Source organism: Anomaloglossus baeobatrachus, chromosome 1 (assembly GCF_048569485.1).
Source record: "Anomaloglossus baeobatrachus isolate aAnoBae1 chromosome 1, aAnoBae1.hap1, whole genome shotgun sequence".
In the NCBI taxonomy this organism is placed as follows: Eukaryota; Metazoa; Chordata; class Amphibia; order Anura; family Aromobatidae; genus Anomaloglossus; species Anomaloglossus baeobatrachus.
In genome coordinates, this window is record NC_134353.1 from 380,048,475 (window position 1) to 380,068,333 (window position 19,859).

At 45.5% G+C, this 19,859-nt stretch overlaps 1 protein-coding gene across 2 annotated transcripts in view; it reads left to right on the forward strand.

Annotated features, from left to right (window-relative positions):
* Positions 1–3,864: 3,864 nt before the first annotated feature.
* MPND (MPN domain containing) overlaps positions 3,865–19,859 on the forward strand; it is an 80,500-nt gene continuing 64,505 nt past the window's right edge. Inside the window, exons 1-2 of one of the 2 annotated variants that reach the window (XM_075352513.1) lie at positions 3,865–4,007; positions 12,636–12,841. In XM_075352513.1, the coding sequence (XP_075208628.1) occupies positions 12,638–12,841 (204 nt within the window). In that variant the 5' untranslated portion in view covers positions 3,865–4,007; positions 12,636–12,637. The remainder of the gene's footprint in view (positions 4,008–12,635; positions 12,842–19,859) is intronic. The other variant, XM_075352514.1, reaches the window with a different exon arrangement.

Consider the following 19,859-nt stretch of genomic DNA (forward strand, 5'->3'; position numbering starts at 1 on the left):
TCTCCCAGAAACCCAGGAAGAGGCCAGCGTACGAGGGCGCACAGGCCGCACCCATGGCAGTGCCACGCTGCTGTAGATAGTACACATCCTTGAAGACAAAGAAGTTGTGTGACAGGGCAAACTCGAGCAGCTTGATGATGAACTCGCCTAACTCGCCACCCCGACCGGACATTTCCAGGAAGAAGCGGACCGCTCGTATTCCATCTGCATGAGAGATGCACGTATAGAGGCTCTCAATGTCGGCTGTGACAAGGATCATGTCGTCTTCCAAAAAGATGCCGTCAATGCGCCGTAGAACGTCCGTGGTGTCACGAACATATGAGGGTAGTGTCTCAACCAAAGTTTTTAAATGGTGATCAATAAATTTACAAATGGGATCGCACAAACCCTCTATGCCGGACACAATCGGACGTCCAGGCGGATTGACAGCATCTTTGTGGATCTTGGGCAATATGTAGAACGTGGGCACTCTAGGATATTTTCTACATAAGCCATCAAACATTTTTTTGTTAATGAGGCCGATGTCTAGGGCCCTTTGTAGTACTGCGGTGAGTTCAGTGGAAAACGCAACCAGGGGATTAGAGGGGAGTCTCTTGTACGTGCTCCTGTCTCGAAGTTGTCTAAGAACTTCATGTTCATATTTGCCATAGAACGTCCGTGGTGTCACGAACATATGAGGGTAGTGTCTCAACCAAAGTTTTTAAATGGTGATCAATAAATTTACAAATGGGATCGCACAAACCCTCTATGCCGGACACAATCGGACGTCCAGGCGGATTGACAGCATCTTTGTGGAGACACTACCCTCATATGTTCGTGACACCACGGACGTTCTACCCTCCATGATAGTGTCCAGTGTACGGGGATGCCGCTGCTGTCAGCGCCTTACTGCAGTTGAATGCTTTGTAATAATAATAATCTTTATTTCTATAGCGCCAACATATTCCGCAGCGCTTTACAATTTAGGGGGATCATATACAAACAAGTAACAGTTATAGATGTGGGTGCCGTAAAGCATTCAATTGCAGTAAAGCTATGACAACATCCTGCAGCGGCCGCTCCGTGCACTGGACGCTATCATGGAGGGGTCTGTGTACCTGCGGACTGCAAGAAGCAGCTGGAGCCACAGCGGGAAGGGAGGAGAGGTGAGAATATCTCTTATTGTGTGTAAACAACTGCAGTAAAGCAATGACGGCACCGCCGTATAGGACAACACCCGGCATATAAGATGACCCCCGACTTTTGAGAAGATTTTCACAGGTTACAAAGTTGTCTTATACGCTGGAAAATACGGTATTAACCAAAAAAATGAAGAAAAGAAAAGAAAAAAAAAAGTAAAGTCCCCCTCCCCCAGTTTTGATAACCAGCAACTGTAAAAAGAATAACTGAGCTGATATTATCACACTGAGAAGGTTCATGGTTACTGGGCCATTCCCAGCGTTAAAACACCAGAAGTGGCACATCACATCAGAGGTTCCTGTTCTGGTGCATCCATATACCCTAGTGCTTTGGGGCAAAGTCAGCTGTGAGATGTCCAAACACAGCTGCCATCAAGTCCTGGTGCTAGTAATGCAGGAATCTACCAGCCATGCCCTTTATTAGGCCAGTAATAAAAAGGGGAAGAAAAAAAAAAAAAACACACAAAAATACTTAATTAAAATAAACACTCCCTGACACGTTCCCTTTATTCACCACTTTATTAAAAAAAAAAATTCTGATGCCTGTACGACGTAGTCCATCAAAACCAAACTAAGTGACAGCGTCCAGTCAGTTGTTGGCTCAAATAAGTAATCTGCTGACATCAGAGTGTGTCTATACCAGTGACATCACTGCTAGTCTCCAGCAGGTCTGATATAGACCACGTTTTGCTGTTGATTGCTGATCTAAGCAGATACTGTCACTGTGCAGATCACACAACACGAACAGAGCAGCCCCTGAAAAAAGCATCACTGATGACAGGGGCAGGGGCTGTGGTCTCTACTGCAGAGTCTGCCCACTGTTGACACCTTGTTGAGTATACCAGCATGCACTGGAATTCCCAAACATATCAGAAGGCCCCCAGCATTAATCCCCCCCCCCAAATCCCACCACAGAGGATCCCCCCAGCATTAACACCCCCCAAATCCCACCACAGAGGATCCCACCAGCATTAACACCCCCCAAATCCAACCAGCATTAACACCCCCCAAATCCCACCACAGAAGGCCCCCAGCATTACCCCCCCCCAAATCCCACCACAGACGGCCCCCAGCATTAACACCCCCCAAATCCCACCACAGACGGCCCCCAGCATTAACACCCCGCAAATCCCACCACAGATGGCCCCCAGCATTAACACCCCGCAAATCCCACCACAGATGGCCCCCAGATTTAACACCCCCCAAATCCCACCACAGAGGATCCCCCCAGCATTACCCACCACAAATCCCACCACAGGGCCCCCAGCATTAACCCCCCCCCCATTGCACCAGATCATCAGCACTACAACTCAAATCCAACCAGAGGGCCTCCAGCATTAGCCCATCCCCAAAATCCCACCACAAAGGGCCCCCAGACTAGATTATCCCCCAAATTCCCACTAGAGGGCCCCCAGCCTGAGCTTATCCCCCAAAATCCCACTACAGAGGGCCCCCAGCCTGAGCTTATCCCCCAAAATCCCACTACAGAGGGCCCCCAGCCTGAGCTTATCCCCCAAAATCCCACTACAGAGGGCCCTCAGCCTGAGCTTATCCCCCAAAATCCCACTAGAGGGCCCCCAGCCTGAGCTTATCCCCCAAAATCCCACTACAGAGGGCCCCCAGCCTGAGCTTATCCCCCAAAATCCCACTACAGAGGGCCCCCAGCCTGAGCTTATCCCCCAAAATCCCACTACAGAGGGCCCCCAGCCTGAGCTTATCCCCCAAAATCCCACTACAGAGGGCCCCCAGCCTGAGCTTATCCCCCAAAACCCCACTAGAGGGCCCCCAGCCTGAGCTTATCCCCCAAAACCCCACTAGAGGGCCCCCAGCCTGATCTTAATCCCCCAAAACCCCACTACAGAGGGCCCCCAGCCTGAGCTTATCCCCCAAAACCCCACTACAGAGGGCCCCCAGCCTTAGCTTATCCCCCAAAACCCCACTACAGAGGGCCCCCAGGCTTAGCTTATCCCCCAAAAACCCACTACAGAGGGCCCCCAGCCTTAGCTTATCCCCCAAAACCCCACTACAGAGGGCCCCCAGCCTTAGCTTATCCCCGAAAACCCCACTAGAGGGCCCCCAGCCTGATCTTATCCCCCAAAACCCCACTAGAGGGCCCCCAGCCTGAGCTTATCCCCCAAAACCCCACTACAGAGGGCCCCCAGCCTTAGCTTATCCCCCAAAACCCCACTACAGAGGGCCCCCAGGCTTAGCTTATCCCCCAAAACCCCACTACAGAGGGCCCCCAGCCTTAGCTTATCCCCCAAAACCCCACTACAGAGGGCCCCCAGCCTTAGCTTATCCCCCAAAACCCCACTACAGAGGGCCCCCAGGCTTAGCTTTTCGCGAAAATCAGACAAAAGGTCCCAAGCCTTAACTTCCCCCCATCAACACCACCAGTAGTAATTCCACAACTCAAACCAACCACAAAAGGGTCCCCAACATTAACCCCCTCAAATCCCACCAGCCTTCCCCCACCATTGAAACAGACAGACCACGAGCACCAATTCCCCCACCTCAACTCCATATCCAGCAATACTCCCCATCCAACCTCCTGTTCCACTCTGAGGACAGAACCTTCTCATCACTGCACGCCCAAGGGTACAAGCAATAGCGCATTTCGCGCCCAGAAGGCCCCAGAGCAAAATGAGAACACGCCCACAACACGTGACGGGGCACGTGACGGAAGTGCCGTCATACCGGGCAGGAGCCTCGTATACACCCTCGCAGCTGCTGCCCTGACTCCTGACAGGAAGGCGATAACGGCGGCGTTACTATCTGCGCGCCCGCACTGACGAGCAGGAGGCGGAGGACGCTGGTGCGGCTGCTTCTGTGTGAGCTCCTCATGTAGCACTAGTCTGCATTTCATTACCAAACTGCGGTTTTCTTTACCTCGTCTTTTGTGTCGGGGAGCTAGGACAGTGATGCTTATGGCGGTGCCATCTTTTGAGCACCGAAGCTCTATGAGGGTCGCAGTGTTACCCATAGAGAAGCATATAGTCTGTACAGAAAGCCATAGGACCCCTTGTAACGCACGGACACCATACACCTCCATCTCAGTCACTCCTTGTCTTGTGGCATTCATTGTCTTTTATTGCGACTGATTCTTCAAAATGGTGCAGGTGATTTATGAGTTTAGTGCAAAATAAAAACTTCTCTTTGTGCCCAGTCATTACTACATTTGCTTGTTTTTTGTCTTGTTTTTGATATTTTTTTGCTTGTCTTACATTTGTGCTTTTATTCTTTTATATTTGAACCTTGTTAGTGTTGTGTATGTGTTCACACATAGATATGGCGGACGTAGACAAAAAAAGGTTCCTGTGCAAAAGCAGTATATGGGCCCTTTTCAGTCCAATAACATCATAATACACAATTCTCTCTGCATTGGAGGTTATACTGGTCCCCCTTACCACGTGTGTGTGTAATATATATATATATATATATATATATATATATATATATACACACACACACACACACACGGTGGTCCAAAAGTATTTGGACAGTATGTGTAAGGCTGCTTTCACACATCCGGTTTTAGCAGTGCGGCTAAATCCGGCTCTAAAACCTATGCAACAGATGCAGTGAAAAAAACGCATCCTTTGCATAAGTTTTTACATGCGGCCTGTCCGTTTTTTGCCGGTTGCGGCACGCTACTGAGCATGCGCAGTGCAAAAAACCGCATGCTGCGGCCGTATGCGTTTTTTGCCGCATCGCGCCGCATCCGGCGTCCATAGGCATGCATTGGAAAAAGCGCCACATTGGTCGGATGCGGCGCGATGCGTTTTTTTTCGCCGGACAAAAACACGTGCCAGGCAACGTTCCATCCGGCTGCCGCATGAGCTAAATATGCCGCATCCGGCAAAACCGGACCGAACGCAAGGCCATGCGGCACAATACGTCACTAATGAAAGTCTATGCAGAAAAAACGCAACCGGCGGCAAAAAAAAAGGTTGCGTTTTTTCTGCAAAGAGCCGGATTGTGCCGCACAGCAAAAACCGGATGTGTGAAAGCAGCCTTATAAGGTTATCAAACATGGTGTAAAGTGAAACTGACTCAGTTACCCTTAGCAACCAATCAGATTCCACCTTTCATTTTCCCATCCTGTGAAGAATGAAAAGTGGAATTTGGTTGCTAAGGGCAACTGAGTCAGTTTCACTTTACACCATGTTTGATAACCCTATTACACATACTGTCCACCTACTTTTGGACCACCCTGTATATAATCACATTACTCACAGAAAATTAGGAATAGTTGGCTCTCGAGTGAAATGTATGTAAAACGTCTACGCTACAGTGATATTTTATCATGAAAGTAGGACATTGAAGTAGAAGTATGCAGTGGTGATTTCTAGTGATGGGTGAGCATGCTCGTTACTTGACCTAGCATCGGGCTGCTCTGGTACGCCCGAGTTTAAAAATACCCCCATTTCCTATTGACTTCCATTATATTCTGTACTCGACTGCAGAGATGCTCAATTGAGTAACGAGCAGGGGCGAGCACACTCCCCCCATTAGTACGGTAGTGATTTCCTCACTGCAAACTATTTATTGAAACACAAGCCAACAGTAGTGGGTATACCCCACCCCCCAATGTCAATGTTCAATAATTTGACATGTGACCTTGAGAATCAATTACAACTTGACACAATGTCTCATGCTGTTCACAAGTGGAGTTATTGTCTTCTGATGCATCCTACTCTTCTTGAAGGGCGGCCCCTCTGGTTATTGAGGTTCTGGGTTACAGAATTGGGAGCCTCCACACATCGACTCAGCTGATCCCATAAGTTTTCTATGGAATTAAGGTCTGGAGAAAGTACAGGCTTCCATTTCATATAGCCCAGTCTCCAACAAGATGAAATTATATATAACTGGATACGCTATAAGGCCTCAGTTCTACTTGTGCATAACGTCTGATGTGAGAACATTAGAAGGGATATGCTAATGACCCTCTGCTGCAACTGCCAATGTGAGCCAAAGATCATGCAAATGTGATCCGATCTTGCGATCATATCAAAGCTGCGGAGAAGAGGGAGGGAACACTTTCTCCCTCTCCTGCAGCCTGTGTATGCGTATATGCACTGTGATGAGTGCAGTGCAATGTTTCCCACACACCCATAAACTTGTATGGGGGGGTGTAACCGGAGACTTGCTGCCAAACGCAGCATGCTGCAATTCATTTCTCAGGCCGATATGGCATGAGAAATCAATCGCAGATAGACCCTGCCTCATAATTTTGCACTGGTGCGAGTGCAGCCCAATGTTTTATCGGATTGCACTTGTCTGTGCAAAATGCAAGTAGAACCAACGCATAAGAAATAAAACCGGCGCTTTCTCAGTGTAGAGCGTTAGGTATGTATGTGGGAGTGAGCGTGTAGGTACACTCGCCTTTGCTGCAGGTTATTAAGGCATTGAGAAAATGCTCAGAATGGAGTCTGGGAATTGCTGCTACTCTGGTGCATGAGAAGCTATGAACCAGGCTTTGCTGTCAGCCTCCCGGGTATTGGGTATTGCTCGTGTTGGAGCCTTGGAAGTGCTGCTCCTCCGGTGGATGTGGAGGTGACCTCCGCAGACCAAGCTGGAAAAGGAATCCAGATGTAGCGCTCTCCCAGGAAAAATTAAAAAGAATATGATTCTCCAAAGAAAGTTTATTGCAAACTCAGTAATAATTACAATGACTGATAAAATATTTTAAAAACAGCGTGTTTTGGCTGAACCATGTCTGCCTTCCTCAGGTATGCAAAGAAATGTAAATACTATCCATTTATATAGTTTTGCTCGGTTTCTATCAAATTAGAGTCAAGATGTGTCATCAAGGGCGGATTACTCTAATTTATTATCAACTTATGAATGGCTAATTGTCCGGACCAACAAATCTCCAGTGATAGAGAATTATCATCTTAATAATATATATATATATATATATATATATATATATATATATATATATATTGTATAAATACTTACTAAAAGTGTAAACATACATATAAATAGAATCCATTCAATCACTGCTATTTTGAAAAAGGAGTGATGCCTGAAAAAATGGATAATTGTACAGTTTCTCCTGAGTACGCTGATACAGTTGAAACCAGTTTGCATACACTATCTAAAAAGACACATCTCCATGTTTTTCTCACCATCTAAGGTTAAATCAGAATAAACCTTTCCCATTTTAGATCAATTAGGAGCCAAAATTATTTATATTTGCCAAATGCCAGAATTTTTGTTACTTTGTGGAAAGTCAAAGGTTTACATACATTTCATTAGTATTTGGTACCATTGCCCTTAATCCCTTTACAACCAAAAACGTAACTCTACGTCCTTGGTCGTAACGTGGTAATCACCTACTGTTGCTGTGGTGAGCCGGCGGTGATCTCTGCACATGTCTGCTGATTTGAACAGCAGACATATATGGCTAACAGGCGCTGGTGGATTTGCGATCCACCTGTGCTTGCTTGCCACTTAGATGGCACTGTCAAAATGTGACATCGCTACTAAAATGGCTGCCGCAGGGATCGAGCCGTTCACTGCCTCCATTGGAGGCCCCGTGACACTATCACAGCGAGCCGATGGTTGCCACGGTAGCGGCAGGTCATGTGATGACTCCTGTCACTATCATGACATGGTTCCTGTAAGAGCTGACAGAACGGCAGGACAGTCTATTTTTGCTGATCAGAGCTGTACATGTTTGGTATCTACAGTGCCATGAGAAATTATTCGGCCCCTTTGACTTTTTCAACCTTTTCCCACATTTCAGGCTTCAAACATAAAGATAAAACATTTTAATGTTATGGTGAAGAATCAACAACAAGGGGGACACAATTGTGAAGTTGAAGGAAATGTATTGCTTATTTTAAACTTTTATAAAAAATAATATACTGAAAATTGGGGCGTGCAATATTATTTGGCCCCTTAAGTTAATACTTTGTAGCTCCACCTTTTGCTGCGATTACAGCTGCAAGTCGCTTAGGATATGTCTCTATATGTTTTGCACATCGAGAGGCTGAAATTCTTGCCCATTCTTCCTTTGCCAACAGCTCGAGCTAAGTGAGGTTGGATGGAGAGCGTTTGTGAACAGCAGACAAATCTCCGTCCCAGTCTCAGGTCTTTTGCAGACTCCCAACAGATTTTCTTCAAGAATGGTCCTGTATTTGGCTCCATCCATCTTCCTATCAATTTTAACCATCTTCACTATCCCTGCTGAAGAAACGTAGACCCAAACCATGATGCTGCCACCACCATTTGACAGTGGGGATGGTGTGTTCAGGGTGATGAGCTGTGTTGCTTTTACGCCAAACATATTGTTTGGCATTGTGCCCAAAAAGTTTGATTTTGGTTTCATCTGACCAGAGCACCTTCTTCCACATGTTTGCTGTCTCCCAGGTGGCTTGTGGCAAACTTTAAACGACACTTTTTATGGATAGCTTTGAGAAATGGCTTTCTTCTTACCACTCTTCCATAAAGGCCAGATTTGTGCAGTGTACGACTGAATGTTGTCCTATGGACAGACTCTCCCACCTCAGCTGTAGATCTCTGCAGTTCATCCAGAATGATGATGGTCCTCTTGGCTGCATCTCTGATCAGTCTTCTCCTTGTTTGAGATGACATTTTTGAGGGACGGCCGGGTCTTGGTAGATTTGCAGTGGTATGATACTCCTTGCATTTCAATAGGTTCGCTTGCACAGTGCTTCTTGGGATGTTTAAAGTTGTGGAAATCTTTTTGTTACCAAATCCGGGTTTAAACTTCTCCACAACAGTATCACGGACCTGTCTGTTGTGTTCCTTGGTCTTCATGATGCTCTCTGTGCTTTAAACAGAACACTGAGACAATCACAGAGCAGGTGCATTTATACGGAGATTAGATTACAAACAGGTGGATTATATTTATCATCATCAGTGATTTAGGACAACATTGGATCATTCAGAGATCCTCAATGAACTTCTGGAGTGAGTTTGCTGCACTGAAAGTAGAGGGGCCGAATAATATTGCATGCCCCAATTTTCAGTTTATTCTTTTTTACAAAAGTTTAAAATAAACAATAAATTTCGTTCAACTTCACAATTGTGTCCCCCTTGTTGTTGATTCTTCACCATAACATTAAAATTTTTATCTTTATGTTTGAAGCCTGAAATGTGGGAAAAGGTTGAAACTATCAAGGGGGCTGAATACTTTCACAAGGCACTGTATGAAGTCGCACCAATGAGAGCCATCATACCGAAATGTTAGTTTTAACATATAGTGAACACGTCGAATAAAATGTCCCAAAAGCCATCGTGCAATTACACTTTTTGAAATTTCACTGGTCTTGGAATTTTTTTCCCTTTTCAAGTAAACTATATGAGAAAACTAATGGCTTCATTCAAAAGTACAACTCGTCCGACAAAAAATAAGCCCTCATATGGCAACATTGATAGAAAAATCAAAAAGGTACGGCTCTCACAAGAAGGGGAGCAGAAAATGAAAAATGGAAAATCGCCAGGGGGGGAAGGTGTTAAACTGTCTGACTTCGGCCAAAAGTTTTGGATCTCCTTCCACAAGTTTCTGCCAATAGTTGGTAGGAATTTGGGCCAATTCCTCCTGACAGAACTGATGTAACTGCCATGTTTGTAGGTCACCTTGCTCGCACCTGCCTTTTCAGCTTTGCCCATAAATTTTCAATAGGATTGTGATCAGGGGTTTGTGATGGCCACTACAAAAATTATATACGCACACACACACACACACACACACACACACACACTTGAAACCATAAGTTTGCATACACTATCTAAAAAGACACATATGCATGTTTTTCTCACTATCTGACATGAAATCAGAATAAATCTTTCCTGTTTTTGATCAATTAGGATTTCCATAATCATTTATATTTGCCAAATGTCAGAATAATGAGAGAGACAGAATGTTTTAAGGCATAGTGAGAAAAACATGCGTAGTTCTCTTTTTAGATAGTGTATGTAAACTTCAGATTTCTACTGTAGATAGCAGTTTGTGCTCATCAAGCTCTATGGAGAACTGGAACTGCCGTGTGTCACGTCTCCACTAGAGTCCACTCCTGCGTCTTCTGCTTCAATCACCAGACCCCACCGTATAACCACCGTGGGCAGTGCTGGTGACTGGGAGGAGTCAATACCAGTAGCTCTGGTGGACGCAGGTTCCGCCCATCTACTAAGCTGGGTTTCACTAGGACTTGCAGTACCACTGGCCGGCTGTGGTGGCGTGTGCCTTCTAGCTGAAGTTACCACCTTTCAGACAGGGCCAATGGGAAGGTACCACACCCTTCTTATTCCTCTTCCAGTCTGCTGGTCGCCGCCAGATATAGACTTGTGACATTACTGCTGTGTCTATGGTTCACACGCTGCGCCTACTATTAATCCCTGTGTTTTGACCTCTGCCTGTTCTCTGACAACTCTCCTGTGTGCTGTTTTTGTACTTCGCTGCCATCTCTGGTTTCACTTAAGCCTGATTACCTGACCATTCTCTTGCCTGCCGATTTTTGTACCTCCTGTTTTTGACCCTTCCTGGCGACTACTCTTCTCTGGATTGAAGCCTTTCGTAGGCAGTGCTTCCTGGACCCTGTTGTAATTCCAGATCCCTATACAGGGGTTAAAGGCTTTCGGTGGTGCTGGGGAGCCTGCTGAGTGGGTGGTTAGCCTCTAGTCTGTCCGTGACAGCCATCCTGAGTCTGTGGTCTTGTGCAGATGTCACATCGTGTTAGGAGAACTTGCAGCAGAATGTCTGTTTTTTTTTTTTCTTTTGCTTCTCCACCAACTCTTCTTAGAAATTTAAAAGCACTAACTAAAAATTGAAACAGCAGGCTAATGGGGGCTTTACACGCAGCAATATCGCTAGCGAAAGCACCCACCCCCGTCATATGTGCGTCACGGGCAAATCGCTGCCCGTGGTGCACAAAATCGTTAGGAGCCGTCACACATACTTACCTGCCTAGCGACGTCGCTGTGGCCGGCGAACCGCCTCCTTTCTAAGGGGGCGGTTCGTGCGGCGTCACAGCGGTGTTACTAAGTGGCCGCCCAATAGAAGCGGAGGGGCGAAAATGAGCGGCCGTAACATCCCGCCCACCTCTTTCCTTTCTCATTGCCAGCGGCCGCAGGTAAGCTGTAGTTCGTCGTTCCCGAGGTGTCACACGTAGCGATGTGTGCTGCCTCGGGAACGATGAACAACCTCCGTCCTGCAACAATCAATGATTCTTTGAAAATGAACGACGTGTCAACGATAAGGTGAGTATTTTTGATCGTTAACGGCCTTTCGAGGGAGTCACACGCAACAACGTCGGTAACGATGCCGGATCATCATCACAGAATCCGTGACCCCGGCGATATATCGTTAAGATACGTCGTTGCGTGTAACGGGCCTTTAGGCTAAGTTCACACAAACCTTTTTAAAAACTGAATGATTTGCTATTGATAGTGTCAGCCACATGACATGTATTTTTTTAAACATCACCAGTGAATAAAATGTTCAAGACCAAATACAGCTTCCTATGTTAAGATTTTGATATAAAGAACCAGATTCATTACTGTATTTGCCTGTAATTGTCTACTTTTCATATGAACCTTTTTTGAAGGATGTTTTTGTTTTTAAATTTTTGCGGCTGAAAAAATTCTGCTAATTTTTTGCACAAATCTACTCCAGCTCCCCAGAGTGATTTTATGTGCACCTGAAACTTTTGTAGCATTGTAGCGGACTATGTGAACTTTTGCACTAAAAAGGCACAAAAAAAGCTAAGACAAAAATTTTGATTTTGCAAAAAATTCATGTTCACCGTTTTGATTAATTTGATCCAGACACCGTCAACAAATGCCACAAGGAAAAAAAGAGAAGTGACTTAAAAAAAATGTCAATTGATGAATCTGGCTCCAAGTGAAGATGGCACTAGATTACTTTTTGGGAAGATGTGAGAACGCCCCCCTATTGCTCATTAAACTAAGGAAATGTGCGCATTTTCGAGGAAACTATTTTGAGTCTAATAGCAAATGGGTTTTCCCTGTAACATTCCTGAAATCACTGTGTTAGGCTATGTGCGCACGCTACCGATTTACCGCGGATTTGCCGCGGAATTGCTTCAGAAAATATGTCTAACATTGCTGCAGTCATTCCCCAGCAAATCCTATGGGTTTTACAAAATGCTGTGCGCACACTGCGTTTTTTTATACCCGCGGATTAACCATCAGATTTTCCGCTGCAGAATTAATGTGCATGTCACTTCTTTTCCGCAGGTACCTGCGGTTTTTGCCATAGATAATGGCAAAAATCCACGGAGACCAACTTGTGGCAAATCCGCGGCAAAACCGCATGCGGATTTCGTTGCAGTTTTGGTGCGCTTTTTTTTACCGCGGGTGCGGGATTCTTTAAGAGGGTCCGGATTTTTCTTAAGAAAAAGGCATTTTTTAGTGCGCACATGGCCTAAAACTGGTGACTAAAACATTATTTCTTTTCCTTAGTAATGGAGGAGCAATCTCCTTGGGGTGAAGATGTACTGGAAGATGATGATGAGGAACTGGAAGATAATGAAACAGAGAGCTCTGGACGAGTGCCTCACTCTGAAAAGGCAAACAGCTTTTTGACAAAGAGAGGCATCACCCTACGAGTACTCTTGAAAGATGGCCTGATTGAGCCGGGCAAAGGAGTTCTATCTATACTCTACTTGGTGAGATCATTTATATCTTTATATTTGCTTATTTATCAAACTGTTTTCAATTTTTTTCCAACAATAGTGAACAAAACATGTAACAAAAAATCCATTGTATTGTTTAAATCATTCTAAACTGTATCTTTAAATATGTAGTTTTATTAACCCTTTAGTGACGGAGCTAATTTTCACCTTAATGACCAGACCAAATTTTGCAATTCTGACCAGTGTCACTTCATGAGGTTATAACTCTAGAACGCTTCAACGGATCCCGGTGATTCTGAGATTGTTTTTTCGTCACATATTGGACTTCATGTTAGTACCAAATTTAGGACAATATTTTTTGCGTTTATTTATGAAAAAAATGGAATATTGGCAAAAATTTTGAAAATTTAGCAATTTTCAACTTTTGAATTTTTATACCGTTAAACCAGAGATTTCTGTGACACAAAATAGTTAATAAATAACATTTCCCAGTTATCTACTTTATATCAGCACAATTTTGGAAACAAAATTTTTTTTCGTTAGGAAGTTAGAGGGGTTCAAAGTTTATCAGCGATTTCTCATTTTTACATAAAAATTTACAAAACCATTTTTTTAGGGACCACATCACATTTGAAGTGACTTTGAGAGGCCTAGATGACAGAAAATACCCAAAAGTGACACCATTATAAAAACTGCACCCCCCAAAGTACTCAAAACCACATTCAAGAAGTTTATTGACCCTTCAGGTGCTTCACATGAACAAAAGCAATGTGGAATGAAAAAAAGCAAACATTAAATTTTACCTAAAAATGTTGCTCTAACCCAAATTTATTCACTTTTAGAAGAAATAACACAACAAAATGGACCCCAAAACTTGTTCCCCACTTTCTTATGAGCGCGCCGATACCCCACATGTGGTCAGAAACCTCTGTTTGGACAAATGGGAGGGCTCGGAACAGAAGGAGCAATATTTGAATTTTGGAAAGCAAATTTGGCTGAAATAGATTGCGGGCACCATGTTGCATTTACAGGTCCGCTAAGGTACCTAAACAGAAGAAATCCCTCACAAGTGACACCATTTTGGAAACTAGACCCCTCAAGGCTTCTATCTAGGGGTATAGTGAACATTTTAGATCCACAGGTACTTCACAGATTTTGTTAACGTTACGTTGTCATATTGAAAATTTTAATAATTTTCTCAATGTTGCTTTAGCATCAATTTTCTCACTTTTTCAAGAGGTAATTCCAAAAATTTGACCTCAAGGTTTGTTGACCACTTTTTTATGAGCGCGGTGATACCTCACATGTGGTCTGAAACCTTTGTTTGGACAAATGGGAGGGCTTGGAACGAAAGGAGCAATATTTGAATTTTGGAAAGGAAATTTGGCTGAAAAAGATTGCGGGCACCATGTCACATTTGGAGGACCCCTAAGGTACCTAAACAGCAGAAACCCCGCACAAGTGACCCCATTTTGGAAACTAGGCCCCTCAAGGAATTTATCTAGATGTTTGGTGAGTACCCTGAACCCCCAGGTGCTTCACAGAATTTTATAACGTTGAGCCATGAAAAAAAAAAAAAAAAATTTTACCACAAAATTGTTATTTCAACCAGGTAGCTTTTTTTTTAACAAGAGTAAAAGGAAAAAATTCAGCATAACATTTATTGTGCAATTTCTCCTGAGTATGCTGATACCTTATATGTGGTGGAAATCAACTGTTTGGGCGCATGGCAGGGCTCGGAAGGGAAGGAGTGCCATTTGACTGCAAAATTGGCTGGAATCAATAGCGGACGCCAGGTTGCATTTGGAGAGCCCCTGAGGTGCCTAAACAGTGGCGGTCCCCCACAAGTGACCCCATTCTGGAAACAAGACACCTCAAGGCTTTTATCTAGGTGTATAGTGAGCAGTTTGAATCCACGAATACTTCACAGAATTTGATAAGCTTAGGTTGCCATATTGAAAATTTTCATTTTTTTCACAAAAATGTTGCTTCAGCATCAAATTTCTCACTTTTTCAAGAGACAACAACAAACCGTGGACCCAACAGGTTGTTATCCAATGTCTTATGAGCACAGGGATACCCCACATGTGGCCAAAAACCTCTGTTTGGATGAATGGGAGGGCTTGGAATGGAAGGAGTACCATTTGAATTCTGGAAAAGTTGAGATAAATTGCGGGCACCGTGTCACATTAGCAGGGCCCCTTGGGTACCTATACAGCAGAAACCCCCCACAAGTGACCCCATTTTGGAAACTGGATTTTATTCAGGAGTATAGTAAGCATTTTGAATCCACAGGTACTTCACAAAAATGTTGCTGTAGCAACAAATGTCTCACTTTTAGGCTATGTGGCCATGATCCAGCGACACGGCGTCTAGTATACAGTGTCAGCCTTCCTGCAGAGATATGAGTGTTGTCCACGGGAGAACGCAGCTGCCCATGCCCACGATTTGGGTTCAGGCCGCTGTGGAGCTCTATGCTACCTGCAGAGAACACTCATCTCCGCAGCATAAATTGACATGCTGAGGCTCGGGAAGCTGCGCCACACGCCAGTGTATGCTGCGGAGAAAAGAAGCACAGTGGGCATGGGATTTCTAAAAATCCTTCCACTGTGCTTCTACTGCACAACGCAGCGCTATGGACGCAGGGAAAACACTCTGCGCCCAAAACGCTGCAAATCCCGATTGTGGGCGCACAGCCTAAAATGCTACAATGGATGAATGGATAGATGTCAAACAAATATAACGTCCCACCCCCCTTCATATTCTAAGCTGGCGCCCTTTAGTGCCTTTCATGTGGCACTAAAGGGTGCCTAGCCTTGTATTTAGCCCCCCAAAAAATAAATAATTAAAATAAACGACGTGGGGTCCCCCCTATTTTTGATAGCCAGCTAGGGTAAAGCAGACAGCTGTAGCCTGCAAACCACAGCTGACAGCTTCACCTTGGCTGGTGATCAATTTGGAGGGCTCCCCAGGCGTTTTTTTAAAAAAAAACAAAACGTGGGGTCCCCCCCAAATTAGATCACCAGCCAAGGTGAAGCGGACAGCTGGGGTCTGGTATTCTCAGGGTGGGAAGAGCCATGGTTATTGGACTCTTCCCAGCCTAAAAATTGCAGGCCGCAGCCGCCCCAGAAGTGGCGCATCCATTAGATGCGCCAATCCTGGCGCTTCGCTCCAGCTCATCCCGCGCCCTGGTGCGGTGGCAGACGGGGTAATATATGGGGTTGATACCAGCTGTAATGTCACCTGGCATCAAGCCCTGGGGTTAGTGATGTCACAGCATCTGAACAGATACCCGACATTACTAACCCAGTCAAGTAATAGAAAAAAATAAAGACAAAAAAAAATTTTATTTGAAAAAAAAACTCCCCGAAACATTCCTCTTTTACCAATTTATTGAAAATATATAAATTTCGGTCGCTGTAATCCATTTTGGAGGTCCCACGCCGACTCTGGATCTTCTAGAATATGGGGGGCACGTTCAGGGAACGTATCCCCCATTTTCTGGAAGAGCAAGCTCTCCATGAGCAGTGTGGGTGCAGTAATCTGAGAATACTGCACTCACACTGCCCCGGTCCAACCTAGGGCAGAGTGATCTGCAGTAACCTTATTCTAGAATATGAGGGGCACGCTCACAGAACGTACCCCCCATTTTCTAGAACAACAGTCTCTCCAGCAGTGTCACATGCGGCAGAAAGAGCAGGATGGATGCGGCCGCCATCTTCCACGCTCCGGAGGGGGGAGGGGGGAGGCGGCTCTGGAGACCGGAGGGGGCTCCGGGGACCAGAGATCTCCGGTGGCCCGGAGGAGGGGTCAGGGGGAGGACATTTCCCTCCGATCTGAAATGTTTGATCATTTCAGATCCGAGGGAAATGAATGCAGAGCCGGCGGCGGCTGCAGTTTTCAGCGCGCGTTGGCGCCATCTTGGATTTTCCGGAGGGGGGGTAGGGGTGGTGGGGGGACTCTCCGGTACCGGGGGCTTTGGGGGCACTAAGGGCTCATATTTATTTCTCATCTGACATGTTTGATCACGTCAGATGATAAATAAATCAATTTTACCGGCCATTTTTTTTTTTAATGTTGTCGCCGGTATACGGTGTATACCGGCGATCGCATTAACGGGGTCCAAAAAAAACACCCCGATTCATAATCTTGGGGGTCTCAGCTATTTTTCGTCACTGGGGGGCGCTACAAGCTTTTTCCGGCCTGACGTCTCAAGACGTCGGAACAGAATAAGTACCCTGTTTTTCCGACGTCTTGAGACGTTAGGCCGTCGCTATGGGGTTAAAAATGCATTTAAATGTTTGTGTTTACTTATTTAAACCCTTTTTTATTTACCTTTTTTAAAGCTTTATGTATGTATTTACTTATTTAAAACCTTTGGTTTTTGTACCTGTTTTTCAAAGGAAGCTTAAGGCCCCGTCACACTAAGCAACATCGCTAGCAACATCGCTGCTAACGAACAACTTTTGTGACGTTGCTAGCGATGTTGCTGTGTGTGACATCCAGCAACAACCTGGCCCCTGCTGTGAGGTCGTTGGTTGTTGCTGAATGTCCTGGGCCATTTTTTAGTTGTTGCTGTCCCGCTGTGAAGCACAGATCGCTGTGTGTGACAGCGAGACAGCAACAACTAAATGTGCAGGCAGCAGGAGCCGGCTTCTGCGAAGGCTGGTAACCAATGTAAACAACGGGTAACCAAGAAGCCCTGTCCTTGGTTACCCGATATTTACCTTTGTTACCAGCCTCCTCCGCTCTCACTGTCAGTGCCGGCTCCTGCTCTGTGCACATGTAGCTGCAGCACACATCTGGTTAATTAACCCGGTGTATACCGGCGATCGCATTAACGGGGTCCAAAAAAAACACCCCGATTCATAATCTTGGGGGTCTCAGCTATTTTTCGTCACTGGGGGGCGCTACAAGCTTTTTCCGGCCTGACGTCTCAAGACGTCGGAACAGAATAAGTACCCTGTTTTTCCGACGTCTTGAGACGTTAGGCCGTCGCTATGGGGTTAAAAATGCATTTAAATGTTTGTGTTTACTTATTTAAACCCTTTTTTATTTACCTTTTTTAAAGCTTTATGTATGTATTTACTTATTTAAAACCTTTGGTTTTTGTACCTGTTTTTCAAAGGAAGCTTAAGGCCCCGTCACACTAAGCAACATCGCTAGCAACATCGCTGCTAACGAACAACTTTTGTGACGTTGCTAGCGATGTTGCTGTGTGTGACATCCAGCAACAACCTGGCCCCTGCTGTGAGGTCGTTGGTTGTTGCTGAATGTCCTGGGCCATTTTTTAGTTGTTGCTGTCCCGCTGTGAAGCACAGATCGCTGTGTGTGACAGCGAGACAGCAACAACTAAATGTGCAGGCAGCAGGAGCCGGCTTCTGCGAAGGCTGGTAACCAATGTAAACAACGGGTAACCAAGAAGCCCTGTCCTTGGTTACCCGATATTTACCTTTGTTACCAGCCTCCTCCGCTCTCACTGTCAGTGCCGGCTCCTGCTCTGTGCACATGTAGCTGCAGCACACATCGGGTTAATTAACCCGATGTGTGCTGTAACTAGGAGAGCAAGGAGCCAGCGCTAAGCATTGTGCGCTGCTCCCTGCTCTGTGCACATTTAGCTGCAGCACACATCGGGTTAATTAACCCGATGTGTGCTGTAACTAGGAGAGCAAGGAGCCAGCGCTAAGCATTGTGCGCTGCTCCCTGCTCTGTGCACATTTAGCTGCAGCACACATCGGGTTAATTAACCCGATGTGTGCTGTAACTAGGAGAGCAAGGAGCCAGCGCTAAGCATTGTGCGCTGCTCCCTGCTCTGTGCACATTTAGCTGCAGCACACATCGGGTTAATTAACCCGATGTGTGCTGTAACTAGGAGAGCAGGGAGCCAGCGCTCAGTGTGCGCTGCTCCCTGCTCTCTGCACGTGTAGCTCCGTGCGGTGGTAACCAAGGTAAATATCGGGTCGGTTACCCGATATTTACCTTAGTTACCAAGCGCAGCATCTTCCACGCGGCACTGGGGGCTTGTCACTGGTTGCTGGTGAGCTCACCAGCAACTCGTGTAGCGACGCTCCAGCGATCCCTGCCAGGTCAGGTTGCTGGTGGGATCGCTGGAGCGTCGCAGTGTGACATCTCACCAGCAACCTCCTAGCAACTTACCAGCGATCCCTATCGTTATTGGGATCGCTGGTAAGTTGCTTAGTGTGACTGGACCTTTACTGATATCTTGTGCATGGCACGACTTGTCACTGAACACTAACCCTAACTTCGCACCATGCATGTGTCTAGTATGCATGCGTAGGCAGAGAGTCAGGAAGCATGCTGCTTCTGGGGACACACTGCTACTTTATAAGGCTGCTTTCACATCAGCATCAAAAAAATGGCAAACACATGTGACCGTATCCTTGACAAATGCATTGTCATTGCAATGTATTTTGAATGGAATCGCAGTAAGATGCATTTGCATGCGTCATATACTGGATCCGTTGGTTTGCGTTTTTTTATTTTGTTTCAAAAACGCTACTTGTAGTGTTTTTGAGCTGCGTCCAAATACTGCATATCACTGGATCCTGAGTGTATCGCACGCAACCGCATGTGAACGGTGGTATGGTGATAGACAGGATCCTGTTTGCTCTACTGAACATGCTCAGAATGCAGTGTGGCATGATTCTACCTTTCTCTCTCCCTTCTCTCCCTCTCTCCCTCCCTCTCTTCCTCTCTCTCTCTCCCTCTCTCTCTCATAGAGGTGATCCATTTTAGATATGTTTTGTGCATCCATAGACTTAAATGCAGAAAAGTTGTTGCATGTTGCAATTTTTTTTTTTCCACACGAACATGTGGTCCAATAGTAATGCTATAATGTTATCTGGACAGCCCTATTGAATAATTTTGGTCTGAGTGCTGTTGTTTGTTTTTTTTTTCCACGGACAGCTCTTGGACTGAAATATGGTCTTGCGAATATAGGCATCGTTAAGACTGATTGACCAACGAGTATGTATGGGGGTCTGCTGAAAGCGATCTAAAGTATCTGGGCACCTGTCTTTTCCTTTACTTC